The following is a 22,189-nucleotide window of genomic DNA, read 5'->3' on the forward strand; positions in this document are numbered from 1 at the left end:
CCCATCCAGTTAGTCAAATGTTCAGTTTCTTGATTGGAAATAATAGGAGGCCTAGACCACATAGACAATAAGCGAATGAGTACCAGAGACAACAAGATTCAAAAAAGATCAGAAATTAAACCGGGGATTACGAGCTCGGCACCATAGAAACAATATCCAAAATGCTATTTTTTTTTGTTCTTAACACCTCCAAGCAGAAGCCGATATCAGGTCCTTCCGTTGCCAGCAAAGAACAAGAGAAGATTGTCTCGTTTCAACATGGAAACCCCTAACTGGAGTACGTTGCACCAAATACTCGGCTTGTGACTCGGTGAAGTTACTGAAAGTCAATGGAGTGAAACCAGACTGCAAAAAGAGATTCCTCCAAGGAGGAGTCCTATCAGGGCAACGATGACGACCCAGAACAATTTTCTCAATGCCTGGTTGGACCAAAAACCTCTCAATCTTTTGTAATGTATCCAAGTTCACATTCACAGCATCCAGTGATTCCAGCAGGCCTGAATAAGATTGAATGGCATGGTTGATATGGTGCCCAAATGGGAGGTCGCTTCGGTCACAGCCTCTGTCCAAAGAGACCACAACTTTGGGTGACAGTTGCTTTACAAAGCGAAGAGCCAGAGGAAGAGTTGATGGGTCATTTGAAAAGGAGCCAATTGGAAGATTCACGGCAGTTACTTCCTTTTCCGATGTGCGCGGAGGCATTGGCCAAGAACCAGAACCCAAGGATTCAAGGCTTAAAATTTCAAGCTCGAATGGCATGTTCATTTCGCTTGCAAAGATTCTTAAATTTTCTTGAGTGAAACCAAGCTCGAGCTCATCATGTGAGGAAGGAGAAGCAAAAGCAGTGATTTTAAGAGAAGGGGCACCTCCAGTCTTCAAAGCCAGTTCTTGCATAAGAGAAGCCCATTGTCCACCATATCCAATATCAAAATCAACAATATGAATTCTCTCGAACCCCTCAAAAGCCTCGAGAAGAACTTGGTTGCAAGTAAAATTCGCAAACTGGAGGATTGGTGAGATCTCAGAGAAAGATTTATAAGCACCGATCTTGAAAATCAGGTTACAAGCAGTATCAATTGAGTTGTTGCTGCTCGAGTGGAGAAGCAACTGCAAGGCATCCTTGAAGTAAAAAGCAGTCCTTTGGTAAGGCTTACCGATAGGAAGAGAGAGCTGGTGATTGAGCCGCGCCAATATCCCTTGCGCTAGTACCGGATTCCTATTTTCGATCAGCTCTGCTGCTTGACATATCGGGTTTATTATTGCCTGTTGAAGCTGCTGCTGGTTTGCCAATTCATCGCTTGCAATTTTCTGATTCATGATCACTCCCTGCCTCTGCTGCTGCTGTTGCTGCAACATTTGAAACTGATGATTCTGCTGCTGTTGTTGATGTTGTCGTGGAAGAAACAACTCTGGAGGCCTCGAATCAAAGACTTTTGGCACATAATTGACTCCAACAAGCCCAGAATTAAGCCTTTTCGACGGCGGTGGTGATGAGAAATGCTGGTTATTATGATGCTCTTGTAATTGTGAATATGAGAATGGCAAAAACATAGCTGGATTTTGCACAGACTGATGTTGGTTCTGGTTGCTTATCATCCCTGGATTCAAAATCTGCGGCTTCTCATCTTGATCGAATGCTGCCTGCTGCTGCTGTTGCTGAAACAAACCTGGCAAAAGATTGATCCCTGAATTAAACAAAAAAGGATTTGGTTCAATACCCATATTAGAAATTCTAGTAACATTGCGGTTATCATGAGGGAATTCAGGCTAAATACCATGGATTGAAGAAGGATCAATGTTGTTGTTGTTGGCAACGAAGTTGGCACTTGCAGAACTCATATTGGATATATCAAAGCCAAAAACTTGATCTACAACACCAAAGCCTGATGCATGCTCCATATCTAGAGACCTACTTCCACCTTGTAACAGCTTGTTAAGTCCCACGGATGGGTCCTCAATATCACCCATAATTAGCCTTAAAATTGACTGCTCTTGACTAGGAGAACCTGGCAACACACTCTCCCAATCCTCCATTCCAAGTTGCTGTCCACATTCTTCATCTACACAAGGGATGCTTCCACCAGCTGCTGCCACGTCGTTGGTGGTGTCGGTGGAGGCTCCTCCGCCACCACCTCCTCCGCCTTGAGAAGAAGACAGTGTTGAGGACGATGTTGGTGGGCTTCGTCTGCTTATTGTGTCAAGTACAGATGTGGGCTCAGCACCGCCCACAAAAAAACCACAACTTTCTTTGCTGTTGTTGTTCTGCCACTTGTGGTGGTATTGATACAGTGAATTTGGAGAGGAAGTAGTAGACGAAGAGAAATCTAACACCCCCTTCCCTTGAAAGTCCTCAGAGGGTAGGGGCATGGCCTTCATTTAACAAAATCAAGAAACTAAGAATTCAAGAAACCCGAATATATCCAGTTTATTTTAACGAAAATCAAGAAACCACCCCCACCACTACCCCCTTCAGGATTTAAAGCTTTGCAGAAGCAAGTAACTGAAAGGCAAAATATTTATGGGATTAGTTTGTATATAACAAAACAAGAAGTTGGACCTTGCAACAAGAGACAAAAAAAAAACTTCCAAAATCAAAATCAATTTTTTTTCAGAGGAGACAAGTTGTTAAATGCACAAAGAGAGGTCTGGCAAAAAGAAAAAAAAATCCCATTTTAGAACACACAGAAAGCTTGTAAAAGAGTTCTTCTTCTTCTTCTTCTTCTTGGGTACTCGTCTAGCTAGCTACCTCGTTTTTTGTACCATCTTTTATCTCCATGGTTCTTCCAAGCTAGTTAACTTCGTTCAGTTTTTTTGTGTTTTTCTCTCTCCCCCCTCTCAGCTTCTTCTCTTCTTCTCTTGCCTTCTTGTTGTGGCTTTGCAGTACTCTGTCTTCCTTCTATTTTCTGCTGTAGATGCGCGCAGCATGTAAAAGTGGTAAAGTGCCCTTCAACCCCCCTCTCTCTTCTTATTGTCTCTCTCCTCCTTTCCTCTCTCTATAGTCTATAGTTTTTTTCTTTTTTCAATTTTTAATTTGTAATTTTTCATGTGGCTTTTGTCTGTAGATGTGGTTATCTCTCTCGTAGGGTTTTCTTTGATTGATTGTCACTCCACTCTCCCTTCCATGGCTCGTGTGAAAGAAGAAAGGTAATTTGAAAGGAAAAAAAAAAAAAACAGTGAAGAGTTTTTTCATAATCTTACTTTCCTAAACAGTCACGTATGTTTAATAGTGAGCTAGAGATCTTTATATCATTATTGATGTTTTCACATAAATAGATAAATTTTATTTTTCCATTATCATCTTATGGTCATACGAGTTAATTGAAAATTCATTATATTATTAATGATATGTTCATTTAAATAGACAATTTGTTATATTTTTAATTTATATATATATATATAATATGTACTTCTACTTTTTAAAATATCCAGTAAATGCAGAATTTAAATGTAAATATAAATAATCTGTTTAAAATTCAAACAAATAATTAATATATATATTAAAAAAAAACTAGCGAGAACACATTGATGCAACAAAAAAAGGGAGGGTAAAGTAAACTTTAAACATGGAAATATTTTAATTTTTACAGTTAGATTAAATATTTTATACTTATTTCTTTTTTTATCATTTAAGTTTTTTTTAATGGTAGGTAATGCACGTTTATACACTCGAATGAAAGCGCGTGAGCTTCTCATTCTGCGTCGTCTTTTGTTGATGATTTTCTTTTACAGAGATCAATGAGACAGGGAAAAGGTGATCTAGCTCAGATAGTTTTTGTAATTTATCCTATTACCCATAACACCCCTGCCATTCCCAAGTGGTTGCGGGACGGACGGATAGCTGAACATAGGGTCATTTAAATAATTGTGAGAAAACAGGTTCTGCTGGCCAGGATTTCGAAACTAAATCTGACGGGCACGAGACAATGAGTGAAGGCATTTGTGGGGTTTTGAAAATATCGAGACTAATTCAACGGTCATGATCTTTTGTTATAGTCAAGTATGTGTGGCTGTGTTCTTTCTTTCTTTCTTTTTTCTTGTTGTTTTTTGGCTCAAATAGAAAAACAAAGGAAAATCAGTTATTGGGGTCCAAATCCCGTAGTTGGAGCTTTGATTAACCAATGGATTTGTGGTCGTTTGATGGATTGTCACTTTCTAGCTGCTGGTAAAAAGTAAAAAAAAAAGCACAGTAAATTACATGTCTAGTCAATTCAACAGGATGATTTTTCCTTACTATTAAATTAAAAAGAAATGATTTTTCCTATCCAAGAAACAAAACGGCTTTTCTAATATAGCGAGGAAGTCCATCCACGCAAGGTAAATTGTGCAATTAGCATGTAAAATCCAAATAAATAATGAAATAATACGGAAGCAAAAAGTTTTATCAAATAGCATATCTTTTTGATGTCATGGTTGAAAACTGTAAAAACAATTTAATTAATGGTGCATTTCACAGTTGTGATATTTTTTAAAATTTAAAATTAACTAGTCAATCATCTTCTTAAACCGGTCAATTATTTTACTATAAAAATCATAAAACTGTCAAAATCAGGATACTGATGTGAGATTTTAGAAATTTAAAGATCTAACAGATGGAGTAGCGATCCAATAGCTACTCTAAGGAAAACACCCTCCTGAAATCCCTGTAAAAATATGTTATTGTCATTCTGAGCTGTTATTTTAGTTTGACATGGTCAGACCTCCTCTTAAGTCTGGACCTGTCCCACTGGTTCATGAATGCATATGTTATGTCATCCCATGTAATCTGTATGGAGCATATCCTCATTTAGCTATGTCAGACCCACATCTGAATACTCAGAATCACTTGTTGTCGTAAGCCCAACTACATCATCGACATTGAGAAATAGAGGATAGCTACTGTGTGCATAGTGACTTTTTTAAATTTTAGCTGGAGTCTATTTTTCAGTTTACACGTTGGACAAAGATGTATATTTTGACTCACAAAACATATCTTGAATAAAAAGTTTATAGAATAATGATTTTTGTATGAATACGTCGAGCAGTTCATACAACTAAATCAACCAATTGAGTTAAATAATTTGAGTTTCACCTTGTCGCGCTCTAGAAGCATGAATTTTACTAAATATCATAATTTTGGAGCGCGGCAATTATGAATTAAAATGTGACGTTTTTTAAATGCAACAAGGTGAAAGTGTGTTATTTCACCAAATATTTAGTGATTTTTAAAGGTAGTTTATATTTAAAAACATATAAAAATAATTTTTATTATATTTTATACCAGTATATTTTAAAAGTATTAAAAAATATTAATTTAACATTTTCCAAGTAAAATATACTTTAAAAAAATATTAAAAAATATAAATCAACACACTCTCAAAACTCAAGAGGGATTATTTTGTTTCAGTGGAAAAAAGAAGATGGTTTTTTTTTACGACTAGAATTCATAAAATAAAATTGTTTTGTGGATCCAGCTAGTATATAAATAATTTATTTTTGATCGGACTTGAAATGTGATTGATCTCGACACACAAAGATTCAAACCCTACAGCATTTTGAAAGAATCTTAAATACGAGTATCGGTAGGAAAGGTCATTTTAATTTCCTTAAAATTGAATCAACGTTGTTTCTATTAATCCAATCAACTCATAACTCGGGTACGGTACTCTGAGTGTAATGACTTTTAAGGTTGTCTTGAAAAATAAAACTGAGGTCGATGCAAAAGACAAGACTCGAGAGAGGATGAATTCGTAGAATTATTGTTGGATTTAGTGTTCATTGAATAAGGACAAATGAATGATAAAATGCATCAATTGACAGGAAAAGGAATGTTATAATCGCTGATTATCTGTAGTGCACCTTGTGACCTTCACGTAATTGACAAGCAACGAAAAATGTCAATCTGTCCACCAGCATTTTTCTACCGAGAATAGTAGTTTTTTATACTTTTCACGTGTGTTCCAGTACCGATCAATCTTTGATTGGAGCAGGTTTCTTCCACTTCGAACTCGGTTTACTCACTTGTGTCTTGCTAGTGTGCTTCGTGTGTTTTTTTTTTTAAAAAAAAATTATTTTAAAATGCATTAAATTATTTTTGTTATCAAGTAATAAAAAAAATGAATCCATTTAATGTTTTATTTAATTGAGAATGTGTTTAGGATTGTTGTAGTGGTGGCGGTTTTTTTATTTTTTAAAAGTTATTTTTGATATCAGTACATCAAAATGATATGAAAATATTGAAAAATTATTTTCAACAAAAATAATTAAAATTTAAAAAAATATAATTTGCACCACATTTACAGACAGAACTTAAATATAGTTTGAAAACACAATTTTAAATACAAAATTGAGCAGATATAAGTAGGAGGCGACTCATTATTAGTTAGTCAAAATTGCATGATTAAGGTAGATTGGTCATGGTTATTGCAGTAACTGTGTATTGCTAGCTAGCTAGCCATCTAACAAGGCAATTTTGAAAAATCAGCTAACCACTCCACGCTTTGATAGACTAATTAATCCACCTTATGAATTTAGTTTTTTATTCTTATTTTGAAGTGTTTTTGTAAGATAATTAAATGAGACCTGGAATGATAAGGAAAGAGGAAAAAAATACGAGGAGTAAGTTTTTTGTTTGTTGAAAGGTGAAATCCAAACACCTTAAGAGGTATAGGGTGAAATTGAGAGATTTTCAAAGTACAGGGATAGAAATGAAATATTGATGAATCTATACAGCCAAAAAACAATAAGTTCCTTTTTAAAAAAAACCGAGTCACTTGAAAGAACCGGCTCGTCACTTGTAAAATCTCGGTGATAAAGTATCTATTTCTCACACCAATCATCAAACTAACCCATATCATAAAGGATTTAATTGTATATGACCCAAAACTTCAAGGGTTTAACTAAAATTAACCACAAATCACAGGTACTTAAGGACCAAATCTACAGCTACTTCATTGATATATTTCTTCACCCGACTTAATCTCTAGTTTTTATTATTCAACGGGTTATGAACATCCTGATTGTCTTTAAATCAGACAAATCGTCTAGATCATGTTAGAGCAACTCCCACGTATTTTAATTTTAAATATGGACTAAGCAAAAAATTAAACCAAGATTCTTTTTATTAATTTTATTTTTTTTAATTTCATCATTGATTTTTTTTTAACCAGTTACTTGCGGTGGTTTTTAAACTGATTAATTCAATTGTATCATGTTGAGTCAATTTATATATAATTTAATTTTAAATCTACCATGGGCAAGGAGTCAGACCGTGAAGGTTTCAAAGTGTACCAGTTAAGCTAAATTTAATAATAATATCTGATAATTTTTCACAATTTATATATTTTTTATTGCGTAATTTTTTTTATTAACGTGGGTGTCCGGGCCAGTTTGCTTGTATCTCGACTAATCCCACAGACCATGAAGTTAACGACCATGTAAGCTTCTAATGGCCATAAGGTTTGTGAAACTCGAATTGGTAATCTTTAGAGAAAAAATTTAGGGTCTGATCAGTTGAACAACACCACTCAATTTTTCAATTTTTTTTTTTTAAAAAAAAACCTTGATTTGATTTGTAGCAGCTATGCAAACCAGCTAGGATTAAAAGAGGAGATGAACAAAAACCTAGTTGATAAAGTTATCACGACACCGGCACGGATCAATGGAAACAAACAATAATGCTCAGCAACAAGAAGTAGATGAATAGAGACTACACACAAAAAAGAAGCAGGGCCTCGACAATATCTTTTTGAAATGCAGAGAAAAATGTACATCAACAACACGGCTTTAAAATTTCTGAAATAATATACCAGCAGCCATCAGCTCACCATCTTAGTGCATATTTGTTTTTGCAGTAAAAATGGGTGTTTTTTTAAAATTTTATTTTTTTTATTTTTTTGATGTATTTATATTAAAAATAAAATTTAAAAAATAAAAAATATATATTATTTTAATATATTTCTCAATAAAAACAACTTTAAAAAAACAGTATCAGCAAAGCAAAAAAGGACACTGAAAGAAACATAAGCTAATGGCCGCAAAGTGATCAAAGATAACATTGCTCCTTTGCCTGCACTCTTTCCTAGCTAATTTTTAATATTATATTGATCTTATTAATTAAAATAAAATAAAATTCTGGCATTCAATTTCCCGTTGCCCAAGTACCCAGGAAGCCGCTTCGATGAAACTATGTAAACACACATGAGGTTGATTAAAAATAATGATACTAGTACAGGCACCGAATTACAAGAGTGGAATATTGATGGAACTTTATTGCTTTTTGTGTTTTGAGATACTTGCTCCTCTGGGCATATCGTATAAGTTCAAAGTAAAGGTTTTGAGTTCTCGTTTTAGAGTACTCTAGAGGCAAAATCCAGACTAGAAAACTAATCCCACCTTAGAACAATTCACACTGCTAGCAAGAATTCAAACCGCGTTCGTCTGACGAGAAGAACTAAGCAGTTGCTGCTAGACCCAACCCTCGCTCGTCCTCAAGGGGCAAATTAATACGTGACCCTGTGAACAGGCAGTGCAGTGGTCAACATGTGGGTCAAATAATATAATGAAGAAACAGTCCTTTTATAGGGTGGGACATAATTCAGAGCACAGGTAGACTTTGAATGTTTTCTGTATCTTTTTCTAGAACCATGCTTCGACACATTATAGCTAGCCTCATCAACATGTTAATTTTCATCTCAGCGTTGTTTTCAATTTTCTATGTTTACTCATTTTCACTCCCTCCAGAATTCAGAATAGGTCTGGTCCAAATTTGTAAAAAGGGGCACGTTCAATCAATATAGTGTCACTTTCCTCATCCACCCATGTACTTAATTGATAGTTCCACACGTATACAGATCATGAACATGAAGGAGGGCATGATCACGCTGAGACAATAATAGGAACCAGTACTGCGGGCATTAAAGGAACTCGAAGAATTAAGGGAGTAGTTTTATTGTCTGGAGAAGATTGCAGTATTTGGGTGATGAATTGGGAAGATAGAGGGGGGCATGCTTAGGTTTGTCAAGAATTTTTTAGGGCAACCATGATTTGGACATGTCAGGAAGAAGGCTTAGTTTATCCTTTCCATCCCATGTGAAGGCTCAACAACAACCTCTCTTCTTCCTGTTATGAAGTGTAAAGTGACCCCTCAACTCACTTTGCTTGCCTCTCTCTTCCCTCGTCTTAGTTTTCTATTCAAAATTTTAAAATTTTTTATATCCCTCTCTTTATCTTTCTCTACAAATTTTGTTTCTTTGTTTGCCAAAAAGGAAGGTGGTCGCAAGTTCTCTCTCTTGTCAGGACACCCCACGCCTCAAGCAAGCGAAAACACACAAGAATATTTGCCTGCCCTAATCCACCACATATAGCAGAGCTAAAAGAGCACTTTAAAGTTCAAAGCCCGATACTTTTTCATTGAGCAATATTAAGAACTTGTTACTATTGTTTCATCGAAGGCTCCTCGTCGTCGTCATGCTAAAATCATATATATGTAACAAACGTATTTGTTAGGCTAGCCACATGCTTGGTTGATCAGATTGCTTTGAAGTCTAACCAGCCTGGGTCAGCACGCAAGGGTTGGGCACAGTGGTCCTGACTGGGTACGAGGGCCTTGTTGTTCCAGGCTCTCCTGGCGTGGTGGAAAATCAATACCTCGCTATCTTATCAAACAAGAGAAAAACCAAGATCAAATTGGCAAGATGTATTTTTAAAAAAATCTAAATAAAGAGAATTAGCAGTGCAAATGGTATAACTTTCATATTTCAATCTAAAAAACCCCATAAATCTCAGAATCAATTTGAGCTATAGAGGGCACTGTAAATGAATGCCTCCTCAGTTCGAACAAGATTTATTTCAGGGACATGAAATTAGGTGCACCCAAGAATATCATTTACCTTATTTAACACTAATACCAATGTTTTTTCTTACCAATTTTTAATTCTATAGTTGGCAGGCCATGATTAGAGAACAAAATTTAGATGGCCGGCGGCACTCATAGGCCACGAGATCGATTAAGTGTAACTGCTCAATAAAATAGAAATCGAACCATATATATACACAATGCATGCATGCATTTGCAAATGCATATATATATTATTAGATGTGCGTTGTCTTTTGACTTCTATTTCTCCATTACTCTTATTATGGACAAAGTCTTTTATCAGCAGCTGTTTGTATATATTCTATACTGGTAAACGGTGCTTTGCATTTATTTTTTTTGGTGATGGTTTCTATTAAAGAAACTTAAACTTGAGGTCTCCATGTCTCCATGTCTTCGTGTTTTTGCTCAATTAAAATATTAAGCAAGTAGAGTTCAGGACGGCGAGAAAATGTAGCCCTGCTATATAGCTAGAAGTATTCGGTTTTATCTTTGATTGCAGGTCCAAATTTCAATAATGATTTTAATGAGCTTTCAAAATCATTTCACCCTACATATTTAAGTAATAATAATAAAAATCCAATCAGTGCTCTAGTAATAAAAACGTGAGATTAAAAGATTTGCTTCTTTTATAATTTTAGGTTCGAGCCCTGTAGTTGCTAATATAATGGTCACTGGAGGTTTATATGGTCGTTAACTTCAGGATTCGTGGGATTAGTCGAAGTATGCACAAACTGACCCAGATATTTATGTTAATAAAAAAAAAATCTATAAAATCAATATTAATAAATTTGACGTAGCTTGATGGGTCAATTTCAAAACTCCATCCAGCCAAGATTGAATCTAAAATATTAGAGTTATTCAATTAAACTTATATAGTTGGATGGGAATTTAGTTTGATTTTTAAAAATAAAAATAATATTATTTTATTTTTTAAATAAATTTTTGAATGACATTGTTTTGTTTTGAATGGTTACCGGCAAACTTAATTAACTCACCCAACTCATAATTCAAAAATTATATCAGATCATGTTTAATAATTTTATGGAGTGAAAAAAAAACGACAGTCATTTTTGCTTATTGATGGTCTTTCAAAGCCCAGTTTGGCGCTCAATCTGGTCGGGCACGTGCCAAGCTGATGGGCCAGACTTAATTAGCCCTTTTACGAGAAATTGTAGGCCTGGGTTCATAATACATGGGCCGCCTGCAAGATTGAGTGTAAACTCACAATACATGCCCTGATTTGTTTTGAATTCCAAGACAACCAGTGAGGTGGAAAAATGGATTAAAATTTTGAAACGTTGTAGCAATTTTGTGAGTTTAATCCCATGTACAACGTTACAGTGAATACAAGCAAGAATTCAGTTCAATCATCTAGGTGGTAGTACAATAACAAGAGCTTGAGATTAAGAGGTTTAATTTTTTTATGGTTTCAGGTTCGAGCCCTGTGGTTGCTCATATGATGACCACTAGAGGCTTACATGGTCGTTAACTTCAGGGCTAGTGGGATTAGTCAAGATGCGCGCAAGCTGTCCCGGACACTCACGTTAAACTAAAAAAAAAAATGCAGTTATTTTACAAGAAGATATAGCAGTCAAATTTTAAATTTATTTTCTAGAGGTTATCAGTTCGAGTCTCATAAATCTCAGGACCACTAAAATCTTATAGAATAATTAATTTTAGAGTCTGTGAGATTAATTAAGGTACACGCAAATTAGTTCATACATCTATATTAATGATAAAAAAAAAAACAATCTTTTTAGCTATATTTCATTTCCAGCTGTTTTCAACAGTTGATTTTTATTTTATTACGAGATTGACGTGACATAATCCCATAAACTTCCAATTCTTATGTTGAAAATGACACTATTTCAACCTCTTCCTGGATAATGACATCGCCCATAAAAGATTAAAGATTATACGTGTATTTAGAAATGTGATATATATGATATTTTTTTTTTATAATATCAACACGTGAAAATCATCTAAAACAATTAATTTTGATTTTTTTTTAATCAAAAAACATAGAAACAAATACTCGCTTCCTTGGATGTTACGCGGATATTAATCATACATGTAGTTCAACTCAAATTCTTAATAGCTTCATGATTGTTAGCCTACAACTTCAAGCACTAATCCAGGGAAAAGAAAAATTATATACCTAAAAAGACAGGGTGATTTAATAGGGTTCCATTGTTATTAAACATGAACCGGACTGGTCCGTCTAATTATAGGTTTGATGGCCTAGTCATCCATAATAAATTCAAAAAATTTAAATTTTTTAAGAACATGATTTACAAAACGCATTTCCAAACAATTTCTAAATATTAGAACCCTATGAACTGGTTCGGGAAAAAAAGGTTATGCCTTGCTAGGTTTGACCTCGATACCTCCATTTTTTAAAAATATATGCTTATCACTTCACCACTTCTTATTTATATTATATATGTCGTAATGCATATAACCAATCCAATTATTTAATTCGGTGATTTAATAGCTTGACTAATTTGTTATCAAAGTCGAGCTTCAAAATATTGAATAGAAGCAGCGATCGGCAACACTGGAGATGGCTGGAAAGGAGATCTGGCGCCATTCAAGGATAGAGATCTGGCGCCATTCAAGGACAGAGATCTTTCTTCTTCTTCTTCTTTTAAAATGCTATATGGCTTAAACATACATGTGATGAGAACATAAAGAGTCCCTGCATTTTTTTCAAGACTTAATTTGATATTGTAGTAATATTTATTTTTTAAATACAAAAATATTTAGAACATATTTATTTTTGTAATGGATTTAAAAAGTATTTGGCAGTGTGGTTGCGGTTGCTTTTCAAATAACTTTTCGTGTCGAAATGCATGCTAATGATTTTTTTTATTTTTTTTAAAATTATTTTTAAAATCAGTACATCAAAACGATCTAAAACCTACAAAATATATTAAATTTAAAAAAAAAATTTAAATTTTTTTAAGAACAAGATTTGCACGCGTTCCCAAAAGTATTCTTAATGTTTTGAATGCACCACAGTTTTGGTAGAACTGGTGGGATTCATCTTGAGTTCCAACATGAGATTCACAAAAAAAAAAAAAAAAACATCTAATACCATTTTACTATGAAGTTCACGTGTTAATCTTTTTATTTTTTTTTAAATTATTAATAAGGTTTTTTTAAGAGTGTGGTTCAGTGATTGTAATTGTTTTTTAAAGTGTTTATCACTTGGAAATTTATCAAAATAATTTTTTTTATTTTTAAAAAATTATTTTTGACACTAACACATTAAAACGATCTAAAAACATCAAAAAATATTAATTTGAAATAAAAAAAATAAAAAAAAATAAATTTTTTTTTAAAATATTTTTAAAATATAAAAACAATATAGTTGTTACATATTTTTATATTTTTAAAATATAAAAATATTTCAAATTAATATTTTTAAAATATTAATTTAAAATAAAGAAAAAAAATCTCAATATAGTTGTTACATAGAAGAGAGAGCAATAAAACACTCAAACTAGATCTGTTGTAGAGCACAAAACAAGATACACCACAATTATTCTGTTTCTGATAATTTGTTAATAGATATCGTTTCACGTTTATAAAGTCATGAATACTAACTTCAGGAAGAAAACAGCTGGCCACATTATTCTACCCCTTCTCTCTACGGTGATTGGCTCTCAAGTTCCTTCACTCAACCAAACACACAAGACCACGTATCCAAAACTCTACTTCCCCCTCCATCTTATTCACGTGGCAATCACTCATCGGCATACCTTTCCTTCACTCAACCAAACACACAATACCACGTATCCAAAACTCTACTTCCCCCTCCACTTTATTCACGTGGCAATCACTCATTGGCATACCTGACACAAATTAATTGGAGAGGAACCGAAATTAAATAAAATCATCACTTCAAACTCCAAACAACAAAATCGGTTTGTGTAAGTCTTCGTCAACTTCTGTTTGGTTGCCGAGGAAATTTAATTACTTCTTGGATTTTGATATTCTCGTCCTTTTGATTCTATTGATCGATTTTAGTTTCGTAATCAGCGGATAATCTTGTGTTTGCAGAATTTCTGATAAAAATTATGACTAAGAGCCGTTTCAAGCAAGAGCATGATTTCGGTATTTTTCTTGTTTTTTTTAATCATGCCTGATTCTGTGTTATTACGAAACCCTAATTTTCGATTTCTTTTTCTCTAGAGAAGAGGAGGGCTGAAACTGCGCGAATCAGGGAGAAATACCCGGACAGGATTCCGGTAAGGATGTTTTTTTAATTGTTGCTCATTAGTTGACGGAGTTCGGGCTAGAGTTATTTTTGCTGGTGCTGAATTTTTTTTTTTTGATGAATATTGGCATTGTTGTCAACGGGGCTTGAGTTGTTCTCGCTACTTAGACATGATGATTTATGATGGTTGTTTTTGCATCTAGCGATTGATTGAAGCTTCTATCTCTACTCTGTGACTGTTGATAATAAATGTGGGCTAGGTCGATTTATTAATCTGATTGAACTTCCTAAAATTTTGCTGTTCATTCTGGAAAGCAGAACACAAGATCTTGCTTGCCTTTTATTTCTCTTGTTGAAAGAAGCTTTTTGCATTTTGAAACAATTTAGGTGGTAGAACATGCTTTAATTTTGTACATATTGTATCTGTTTCGATGTGGGTTTTATGGTGCTTTAATAATGCGAGCTTGCTTGTTGCATTGGGCTGAAATCCATGATCATCACACCATTTACCCATTCAATTTTAATTACATGTGTTCAGGATTGATGCATGGTGCTCCATTTGCACGTTGAATGATATTATTTCCTTGAATTTTGTTACTGTTTAAGTTATATATGTTCTACAATGGATAACCTAATTTCAATAAGGGGTAAAGTCTTTTGGCACCTTTCTCATCCCAGTTAGCCTCTATTACTTACCAACTAGGTCATTGTGGAGAAGGCTGAGAGAAGCGATATTCCCAACATTGACAAGATAAAGTAAGAATCGCTTTCATACTGCAAATGTTTTCTCCCTTGGTTTCGTACATGATATGGTTCGGGTCTTCCTTTAGTATTGTTAGTTAGAGAATGCATCTTTCTTGTCCTCCAAAAATTCAGCTGATGGGTTTTTTCCCTTACAATTCAAATTGCATCATATGGTTGTTTATGTCCCGTACTTCTGTTTATTTATACATTTTGAAGTGCAAAAGATAATATTTATTTGGTTTGAGTTTTACAGGTACCTAGTCCCGGCTGACCTGACAGTCGGTCAATTTGTTTATGTGATCCGGAAGAGAATTAAACTGAGTGCAGAAAAGGCAATTTTTATATTTGTGGACAATGTCCTCCCACCAACTGGTATCAATCACTTTCTCTCTTCCCCCTCCTAATGAAATGTGCATAATACATCTATGAACTCATCAAAAATAGCTTGAATCTCAAACTAGTCAGGTTCACTGATACAGATATGTATATTTATTTTATATATATAATAATGACTGTGGGTGTGAAATGGTTTTTAGATACTGCTATTAAACTGATTTTTTGACAATGAATCTCTACTGCATGGAATAACTTTTCCTTTAAAACTAACCAATTGAACTAGTCCATCACAAATTAAATGGATCAAGGAAATGTTTTTTCAACCAAAACTAAATTATCAATTAAAGCATCCAATGATCATTTTGTTTACTGAAATTGTTAAGTTGCTCATTGAAAATGCACGTTCATGAAGATGCACGAACATTAATTTCTATAGAAATCTAAACTTTGTTTAGCACAAATTAGTTCATATGCAGGGCAACTGGTGTGTATTTAATCTCCGTGTTTGCTTGTTGTATAACTGGCGTGTTCCCTTTAAAATTGTGGATAGTTTTATAATAGCGGGCAAAAGTGTTTTAACATTTTTCAGAAACCTGGGAGTAATAATTGTGTAAATTCAAACATATCGCAGGAGCAATAATGTCGTCAATCTATGATGAAAAGAAGGATGAGGATGCATTTCTCTATGTCACATACAGTGGGGAAAACACATTTGGGTGCCAGATGTTGCCATAGCCAAGTTCTTTCAGTGTCTTCCATTCTTTGTCATTACGAGTTAAAATCTATCTCTCGTTTCCTAGGACTTGAACAGTCCTGGTATTATGCCCTGTGATTTATGGCCTTGTTGTCTTTCTTGTACATGTGTATAGCTCTTCGGAAATTGAAATGGTGTCAACTACTGAAAGTAATTAAAAATTTCGAAACATGTTTTCTTTTCCTCGCTTACTACTTGTCTATTAATTGGTTCTAGTTTTTGCCTCCACATAAATGCGGAGCAGGCGTCTTGGTTTACTTTGGAGTAAATCTTGAAGCTTGCCTAGAAATATTACTGTAAAGTGAATGCAGTGGTAACAAAATGGGAGAGAGTGAGGATTGGGTATATCTGGAGAAAAGGTTGAATTGGCTCCCAATGTGGGACACCGCCCATCTCAGGTTTGGAGAGTGAGAAGCTCTCAGTAGTAAAGGAAAAGGGGAGAAGAGGGAGATCCATCGAAGTGGTATCAACGGATTTGAAATTCTCTCAGGTTTAGAGAAGCAGCCTTGAAAGAAAAACTGCATCTACGGCACACAGGGAGGGTAAAATCAATCCATAGTTTATATCAAAAGAAAAACATTTCTAACGAGGTGATTGCTCAATCAGAACAATAGACAGTCAAGCCAACCCCATGAAATCTCTATCAAGGCTCTTGACTTTCTAAGTGGTGGTTTTGTTGAGAAATCAATTTAGACCTCAATTATTTTTATACTTCACATTCCATTTATCGAAAAGGCATCTCTTTGATTATGTAAAGGCTATTATAAGGTGTTGAAAAATGTTGAATCTAAAACTTTACAGATATGAAATTTCAAATTTCACCATCAAACCACCTAAGCCTCAGCCCTCTACAGTTCGAAATGGTCTTCAGAATTTAATAATTCTTTCACATAAGCTTTATCTTTTTCTATACAAAAGCCCCTTTTAGATAAAAGAAAGTGACATTAGTTCAAAATATACAGCCATTTTATACATTTTTTTGTGTGTGAATAATTTTTCATTGATAGAATATGAATTCATTTAACATGATAGTTGTAAAATCCAAAAGAAATCGACTTGGAATAAAACCGGTTACGGGTTAAAATAATTAATCTTTAATTTTTTCTAAAAATAAAAAAAATAATATTGTTTTGATAAATATTTTTTTTAAAAAAAATCAACAATAAAAGCTGGATCCTGATCAAATTAGACTCGATCAACCTGAATTTTTAATAAAATTAAGCAAGGTTTGTTTTTTTTTTAAATCCGGATGGATTCAGGATTAACTGTATAATTAAGTGGCATTGACACGGGAATGATGGGGCATTTGATTTCAGATACAGAGAAGAAGTCAAACTGGACTGTTTATGTTGGAAGTCTCAACATAGAAACCATTAGTAGCTTTCAGTATTAACTTCTACAACCGACCGACATGGTCTAACCGAACTTACTCTGACATTATTAATTCTCGTAGATATTGGACCGCCTTCACTTCGATAAGCCGATGATGCGCAGATTAAGCGAGGATGCCGTGGGGACAACTGAGCGAGCCGACCGAGACTGCTCTGCTTTTACAGGACACAACCAGTTGAGCTGGCTGTCAACGCCAAGCCCGAATCCCTAGCCATTTTTGATAGCCGAGCCTGTCGCGCCGTCGATCATATCCACCATAAACACTCCACGTGAGGAGGCCATCAACGCCTACAAATTTACACGGGGAAGCTACAACTCGCCAAACCAACATACAAACAAACAGGAGAGTCGAGTTCGTGCTTGTGATCTTCTTCCCATTTCATTTTAATATATTTTTTTTAGAAAAAGCATATATTTCCGAATCAATTTTTATATATTATAATTGCTTAACGAAAATCTTTATTAAAATTAAATTTTAAAAATACAAGTGACAAATCTTTTGATAAATTTTACTAGATTTTAAAAATACATCGAAAACATCATGTCCGATAACCCATACATATTAGATAAATTTTAATTTAAATTGGGTAGAAATAGGAATTAAATCCAAGACAAACATTTGGTCCCAAGTACATTTTGTACAATCTCTTGATTATCGTATAAACGGTTGGATGATTGTAATCCATAGCCTAAAATTATTGGTTCAAGAGACCATGAAGAAATCACTACATTTAGTCCAGAATCAATCAGAACACATTTAGTCAATTTTTGTCAATTTCAATAAAATCATTGCATGTAGTCTAGAATCAAATATATGAACTGTTTTCATAGTCTATAAAATTAATTAAAACTATATAAACTGCCCCGAACATCTCTCTCTCTCTCTCTCTATATATATATATATATATGAACTGTTACATAAACTTCATGGAGCATGGAGTTTAGTGATTTAAAAATCGGTACTTTGCAAACATTTTATTGTGCTAAAAACTAATTTAAAAGAAGGGAAGAAAAATGCTACAAACCATTTTAGAGAGTCCAAAACAATTCCTTCATTCAAAATCTCTCCCATTTCCATTTTTTGTCGTCAGATTGAGTCACCATCAACGGTCATCCTGGGCCTTGGCGATCACAATGCCCGCACCTGACCTATGGCGTGTTTTTCTTGGACCACCGGGGCATCAATATGGGCAAGCCTTTGGCGGACATGGTTGTAAAATCTGGAGGGACTTCATGGGTTGACTTGAAATCCAGATAATTTAAGATCTTCGCGGAGTTTTACACATCAAAAAATCAAATCTATAATTAAATTATTTAAACCTAGATAATCGAGTAATTACATAACCTAAATGATCTTGTTCGTTTGTTTTTTTCTCTGTTTTTTTTTTCAGTAACTTTCATGGCACCTTGTGCCTTCTCATTTTCAGTAATATTTTTAGGTTTTGGTATCTTTGAATATATATATGTCTATTTCCAGCAAGGTCCTTGGTGATAAAGATACATCTTTGCATCTTGATCAGATCTACTTCTTAAAACAAACAAGAGTAAATGGAGTAATTAAGAAGAATACTACCCATGAATTAAATTGAAAAGAGGAGGCGATGAAGTGGATACAGAAAAAAGAGTTCTGATATGCCTTGGAGACAGTGGCGGAGCCAGAATTTTTTAAATGAGGGGGCAAATTACTAACAAATATTATATTATGCAAATATATATTAAAAATCAATTCAAAATATATATAGTAATTTATATGTAAAATTAATTTAAAAATACTTTAAAATGAAAAAACTTACATTATAATTGTTCTCTTCGAGTTTTCATATTTTGAAACCGCTTTATAAAACTTACATATCTATATGCATATAATAAGTATGTTAATTAAATTATACTTGATCATTTCTAGACATTTAGTTAAGGAACAATGTCTAGTGTCTCTGTAAGAGGAACAATGCTTGAAAAACATGTTTTCTACTTGATATTTTACTTACAAACAAATCATGTGAAAATATTAAATTTCAATAAACTACTCTACCAATGCAAAAGATGCCAAGAATAGTGATTTTGCATGAATATTAATTTATTTTTTTATAATAAGAAAAAAAATATTTAATTGATTAAACTAGCATATTTAAATATTTATTTTGAACATATTCATATCAAAACCTTTAAATTATCATAAACCCTAATATTTTTAATAACTAATTATAAAAAAATAAAATTAAAATTAGACAATAAAACAAATAAAAAAATGAAGAAAATTTACCTAAAATATAAAGCAAAAAGTTAAAAAAATTAATTATTTAATTGTACTGAAAAAAAAATTGTATATTGAAGAAAGCCAAGTAACGAGCTGGACACACACACACACGAGAGAAAGGCAGGGAAAGCAAAAGAAAAATTTGTATAACTAGGGTAAGAAAAAGAAAAAAATGAAATATCAACCATTCACTACATTATTATATTAATATAAAAGTATTAAAAAAAATATTAAGGGGGCAATTGCCCCCTTTTGTACCCATGTGGCTCCGCCACTGCTTGGAGAAGGTAGCTGGTACTGTGCCGAAGATTTTCCTTCTCTTGTAATGGTGAACCAGGGTTTAATTACCATGTTGGGATACAGGTGCATCGGACATTTTCCACGTGGCAGTTGAATGAATCACATGGGTGTTCTCCACGTGTCCTGTATGGCCGGTGTTGACGGTTAGGACACTCTTACCTGTTCCTTGTGAAAGGTACAGAGAAGGGGCGAGTTCATGCACCAGTGTCCCCTCCTGTCTCTCTCTCCTTCGTGTCCCTGCTTTTCATAGGGCCCACCTATGTTTGGCTGATCATGTGGCTACTAGTCAACGATCGATGATCAGCCGATTAAACTGTTTTAGGATTTATTCGTGTTTTAACTTTTAAGATTTCATAGAGAGAAAATCAATTCTTCGTCTGCAACATGTACAATATCCTAATCAAAGATCCAAAAAACTCACATGAATTTTCTGATTTTAATTTTTTTAAAAAAATTCACGAAATATTTTTTTTCAAATTGAATTTCTCAATAAAAATGCACACAATATATAATTATAGTTCTCTATAATCAAATGGAATTTAATTCTGAAAACATAAATAAGAGAGTTCTTGTAGTTCTGATAAAAATTAGATTATTCCAAATCGAAATCTAACTTCATTCCTTTTTTCATTTAGAAGAGTACTCTCATTGGATTTAAAAAGATTTTTATATTACTTTTGAAATAATTTATTTTATTAATAAACACATATTTACATTTCTCTGTTTAGTTCTTTATTTGGATTTGAAACCTTTAGGCGTTTCATATGTCAATTTTTTATGACTGGGATAAGACAAGTTCTTAACCAATTTCACAAAATAGATTCTGAATTATTATTATTATTATCACCATTGATTAGAATATTTATATTGGGAACATTTTGATTTCTCGACAAAGACTTTAAAGTATTTGAAATCGTGGTGCATAATAGTTTTTTTAAATAATTTTTTATTTTAAAATATATTAAAATAATTTTTTAATTTTTTTTTATATTTTTAATACCAACACATCAAAACTATAAAAAAATACTAAAAAAAATTAATTTAATATTTTTTTAAAATAAAAACACCTAAAAATAAATATAAAAATCATGTCAAACATCCTTTTTTAAAAATTACACAACCAAGAAGCCTAGCTCACGTGGTCAAAGCCCAACAACTCCTTTTTGTGTATTTTTATATATATATTGTTATTATTTTTTTCTTCAATATTTTTTAAAGTACTCCTTATACACAATAAATTTTATTATACAATTCAATATATAAAATATTTAAACCTACACTTTTGAATGGACGAATAACCCGCCAATCAAGCATTTTTTAATTCACAAGGTAAGGATTTGTTTAGCATAGAAATCACTTTGCTGGGTAAGCTATAAATAGCCTTTAGCCCTCTAAATCTGACCTTTGTCTCGGAAAAGTTTAAGTCTTTTATAAGACTTAATCACTATCAAGAGGTAAAAAGACTCTCATTTCCTGACCACACATTAAAAAAAAAAAATCATCTATTTCACCAACTAAAATAATTTGGAACTTGCTTTTCCCTTCAATAATAAAAACTTAAAAACTGAGAATTATTTTGCAGATGATCCACCATCACAACTCTCGTCAGGACAACCCCATCCATTATTAGCAGCCATTGAGATTTTTAACCCACTTCGTAAGACTTGTGAAGAAATATGAGTGGAATATTCCCATCCCGGTGCCCACCTATTTCTCATCGGAAAACTACTGAAAAGACATGTATCAAAAGGCACATTGCGTTTACCAAGACTTTCGAGGACTGATATTTCACGGTTCTTCAAATTTAATTGATTCTTGGTACTTCAAAAAATGGTGCACGCATCGAACAATGTCATGCATGTGCTTCTACCTTCTTCTTCTTCTTCTTTTTTCCCCTATATATTAAGGTAATATAAAGTATAATACACAGATTGACAAACAAGGAGAGAAAATATAAGAAACACAAGCTAAAAAGGTAACCTACTTTCAATAATATATGACTCATAAAATATTCATAACTAGTTTTTCAAGGTGAAAAAAGGCAGGGAAGGCCCAGGGGCAAGAAACAAGGAAGCAGAAACTATGCAATAATATATGACTTCTTCATTGAGTTTTTCCTCACTTGACACACAAGTGAAGATTTAACACAGACAAAGAATGGAGTTCTTCGGTAGAAACAATGAGGGGTGCGCGCACTTTCTCGAATTTGTTTAATGTTAATTTAACGTTGCATATTAATTCCAGCACCCCTGCTTCCATTTGCTTCGTAATTATATATTGTGATATATTTTAAGGAAAATCTCTCCTTTGGACTCTCTCTCTTCTTCTCTC

The 22,189-nt window shown here is 33.5% G+C and overlaps 2 protein-coding genes across 8 annotated transcripts; one reads left to right on the top strand and one right to left on the bottom strand.

Annotated features, from left to right (window-relative positions):
- Nucleotides 1-9: 9 nt before the first annotated feature.
- Nucleotides 10-3,016, bottom strand: LOC18105185 (scarecrow-like protein 6). Of its 3 annotated transcripts, XM_024585342.2 has the most exons (3): nucleotides 2,747-3,015; nucleotides 1,776-2,500; nucleotides 10-1,685 (listed from the first exon to the last, which is right to left on the bottom strand). In XM_024585342.2, the coding sequence occupies exons 2-3, from the start codon at nucleotides 2,374-2,376 to the stop codon at nucleotides 181-183; spliced, it is 2,106 nt and encodes a 701-aa protein (XP_024441110.1). In that variant the 5' UTR covers nucleotides 2,377-2,500; nucleotides 2,747-3,015; the 3' UTR covers nucleotides 10-180. The 3 variants fall into 3 exon arrangements, with proteins under 3 accessions (XP_024441110.1, XP_024441111.1, XP_024441109.1); XM_024585343.2 differs by having other exon boundaries at nucleotides 10-1,667; nucleotides 1,776-3,016; XM_024585341.2 differs by having other exon boundaries at nucleotides 1,776-3,015.
- A 10,572-nt stretch (nucleotides 3,017-13,588) lies between these two features.
- On the top strand, nucleotides 13,589-16,100 carry LOC7486817 (autophagy-related protein 8f). Of its 5 annotated transcripts, none has more exons than XM_052447260.1 (6): nucleotides 13,589-13,788; nucleotides 13,919-13,972; nucleotides 14,056-14,106; nucleotides 14,779-14,831; nucleotides 15,073-15,191; nucleotides 15,787-16,100. In XM_052447260.1, the coding sequence occupies exons 2-6, from the start codon at nucleotides 13,964-13,966 to the stop codon at nucleotides 15,888-15,890; spliced, it is 336 nt and encodes a 111-aa protein (XP_052303220.1). In that variant the 5' UTR covers nucleotides 13,589-13,788; nucleotides 13,919-13,963; the 3' UTR covers nucleotides 15,891-16,100. The 5 variants fall into 5 exon arrangements, with proteins under 5 accessions (XP_052303220.1, XP_052303219.1, XP_024440223.1 ...); XM_052447259.1 differs by having other exon boundaries at nucleotides 13,598-13,788; nucleotides 13,898-13,972; nucleotides 14,051-14,106; XM_024584455.2 differs by having other exon boundaries at nucleotides 13,600-13,788; nucleotides 14,051-14,106.
- Nucleotides 16,101-22,189: the final 6,089 nt, after the last annotated feature.

The sequence above is a fragment of the Populus trichocarpa genome, chromosome 14 (genome assembly GCF_000002775.5).
Source record: "Populus trichocarpa isolate Nisqually-1 chromosome 14, P.trichocarpa_v4.1, whole genome shotgun sequence".
In the NCBI taxonomy this organism is placed as follows: Eukaryota; Viridiplantae; Streptophyta; class Magnoliopsida; order Malpighiales; family Salicaceae; genus Populus; species Populus trichocarpa.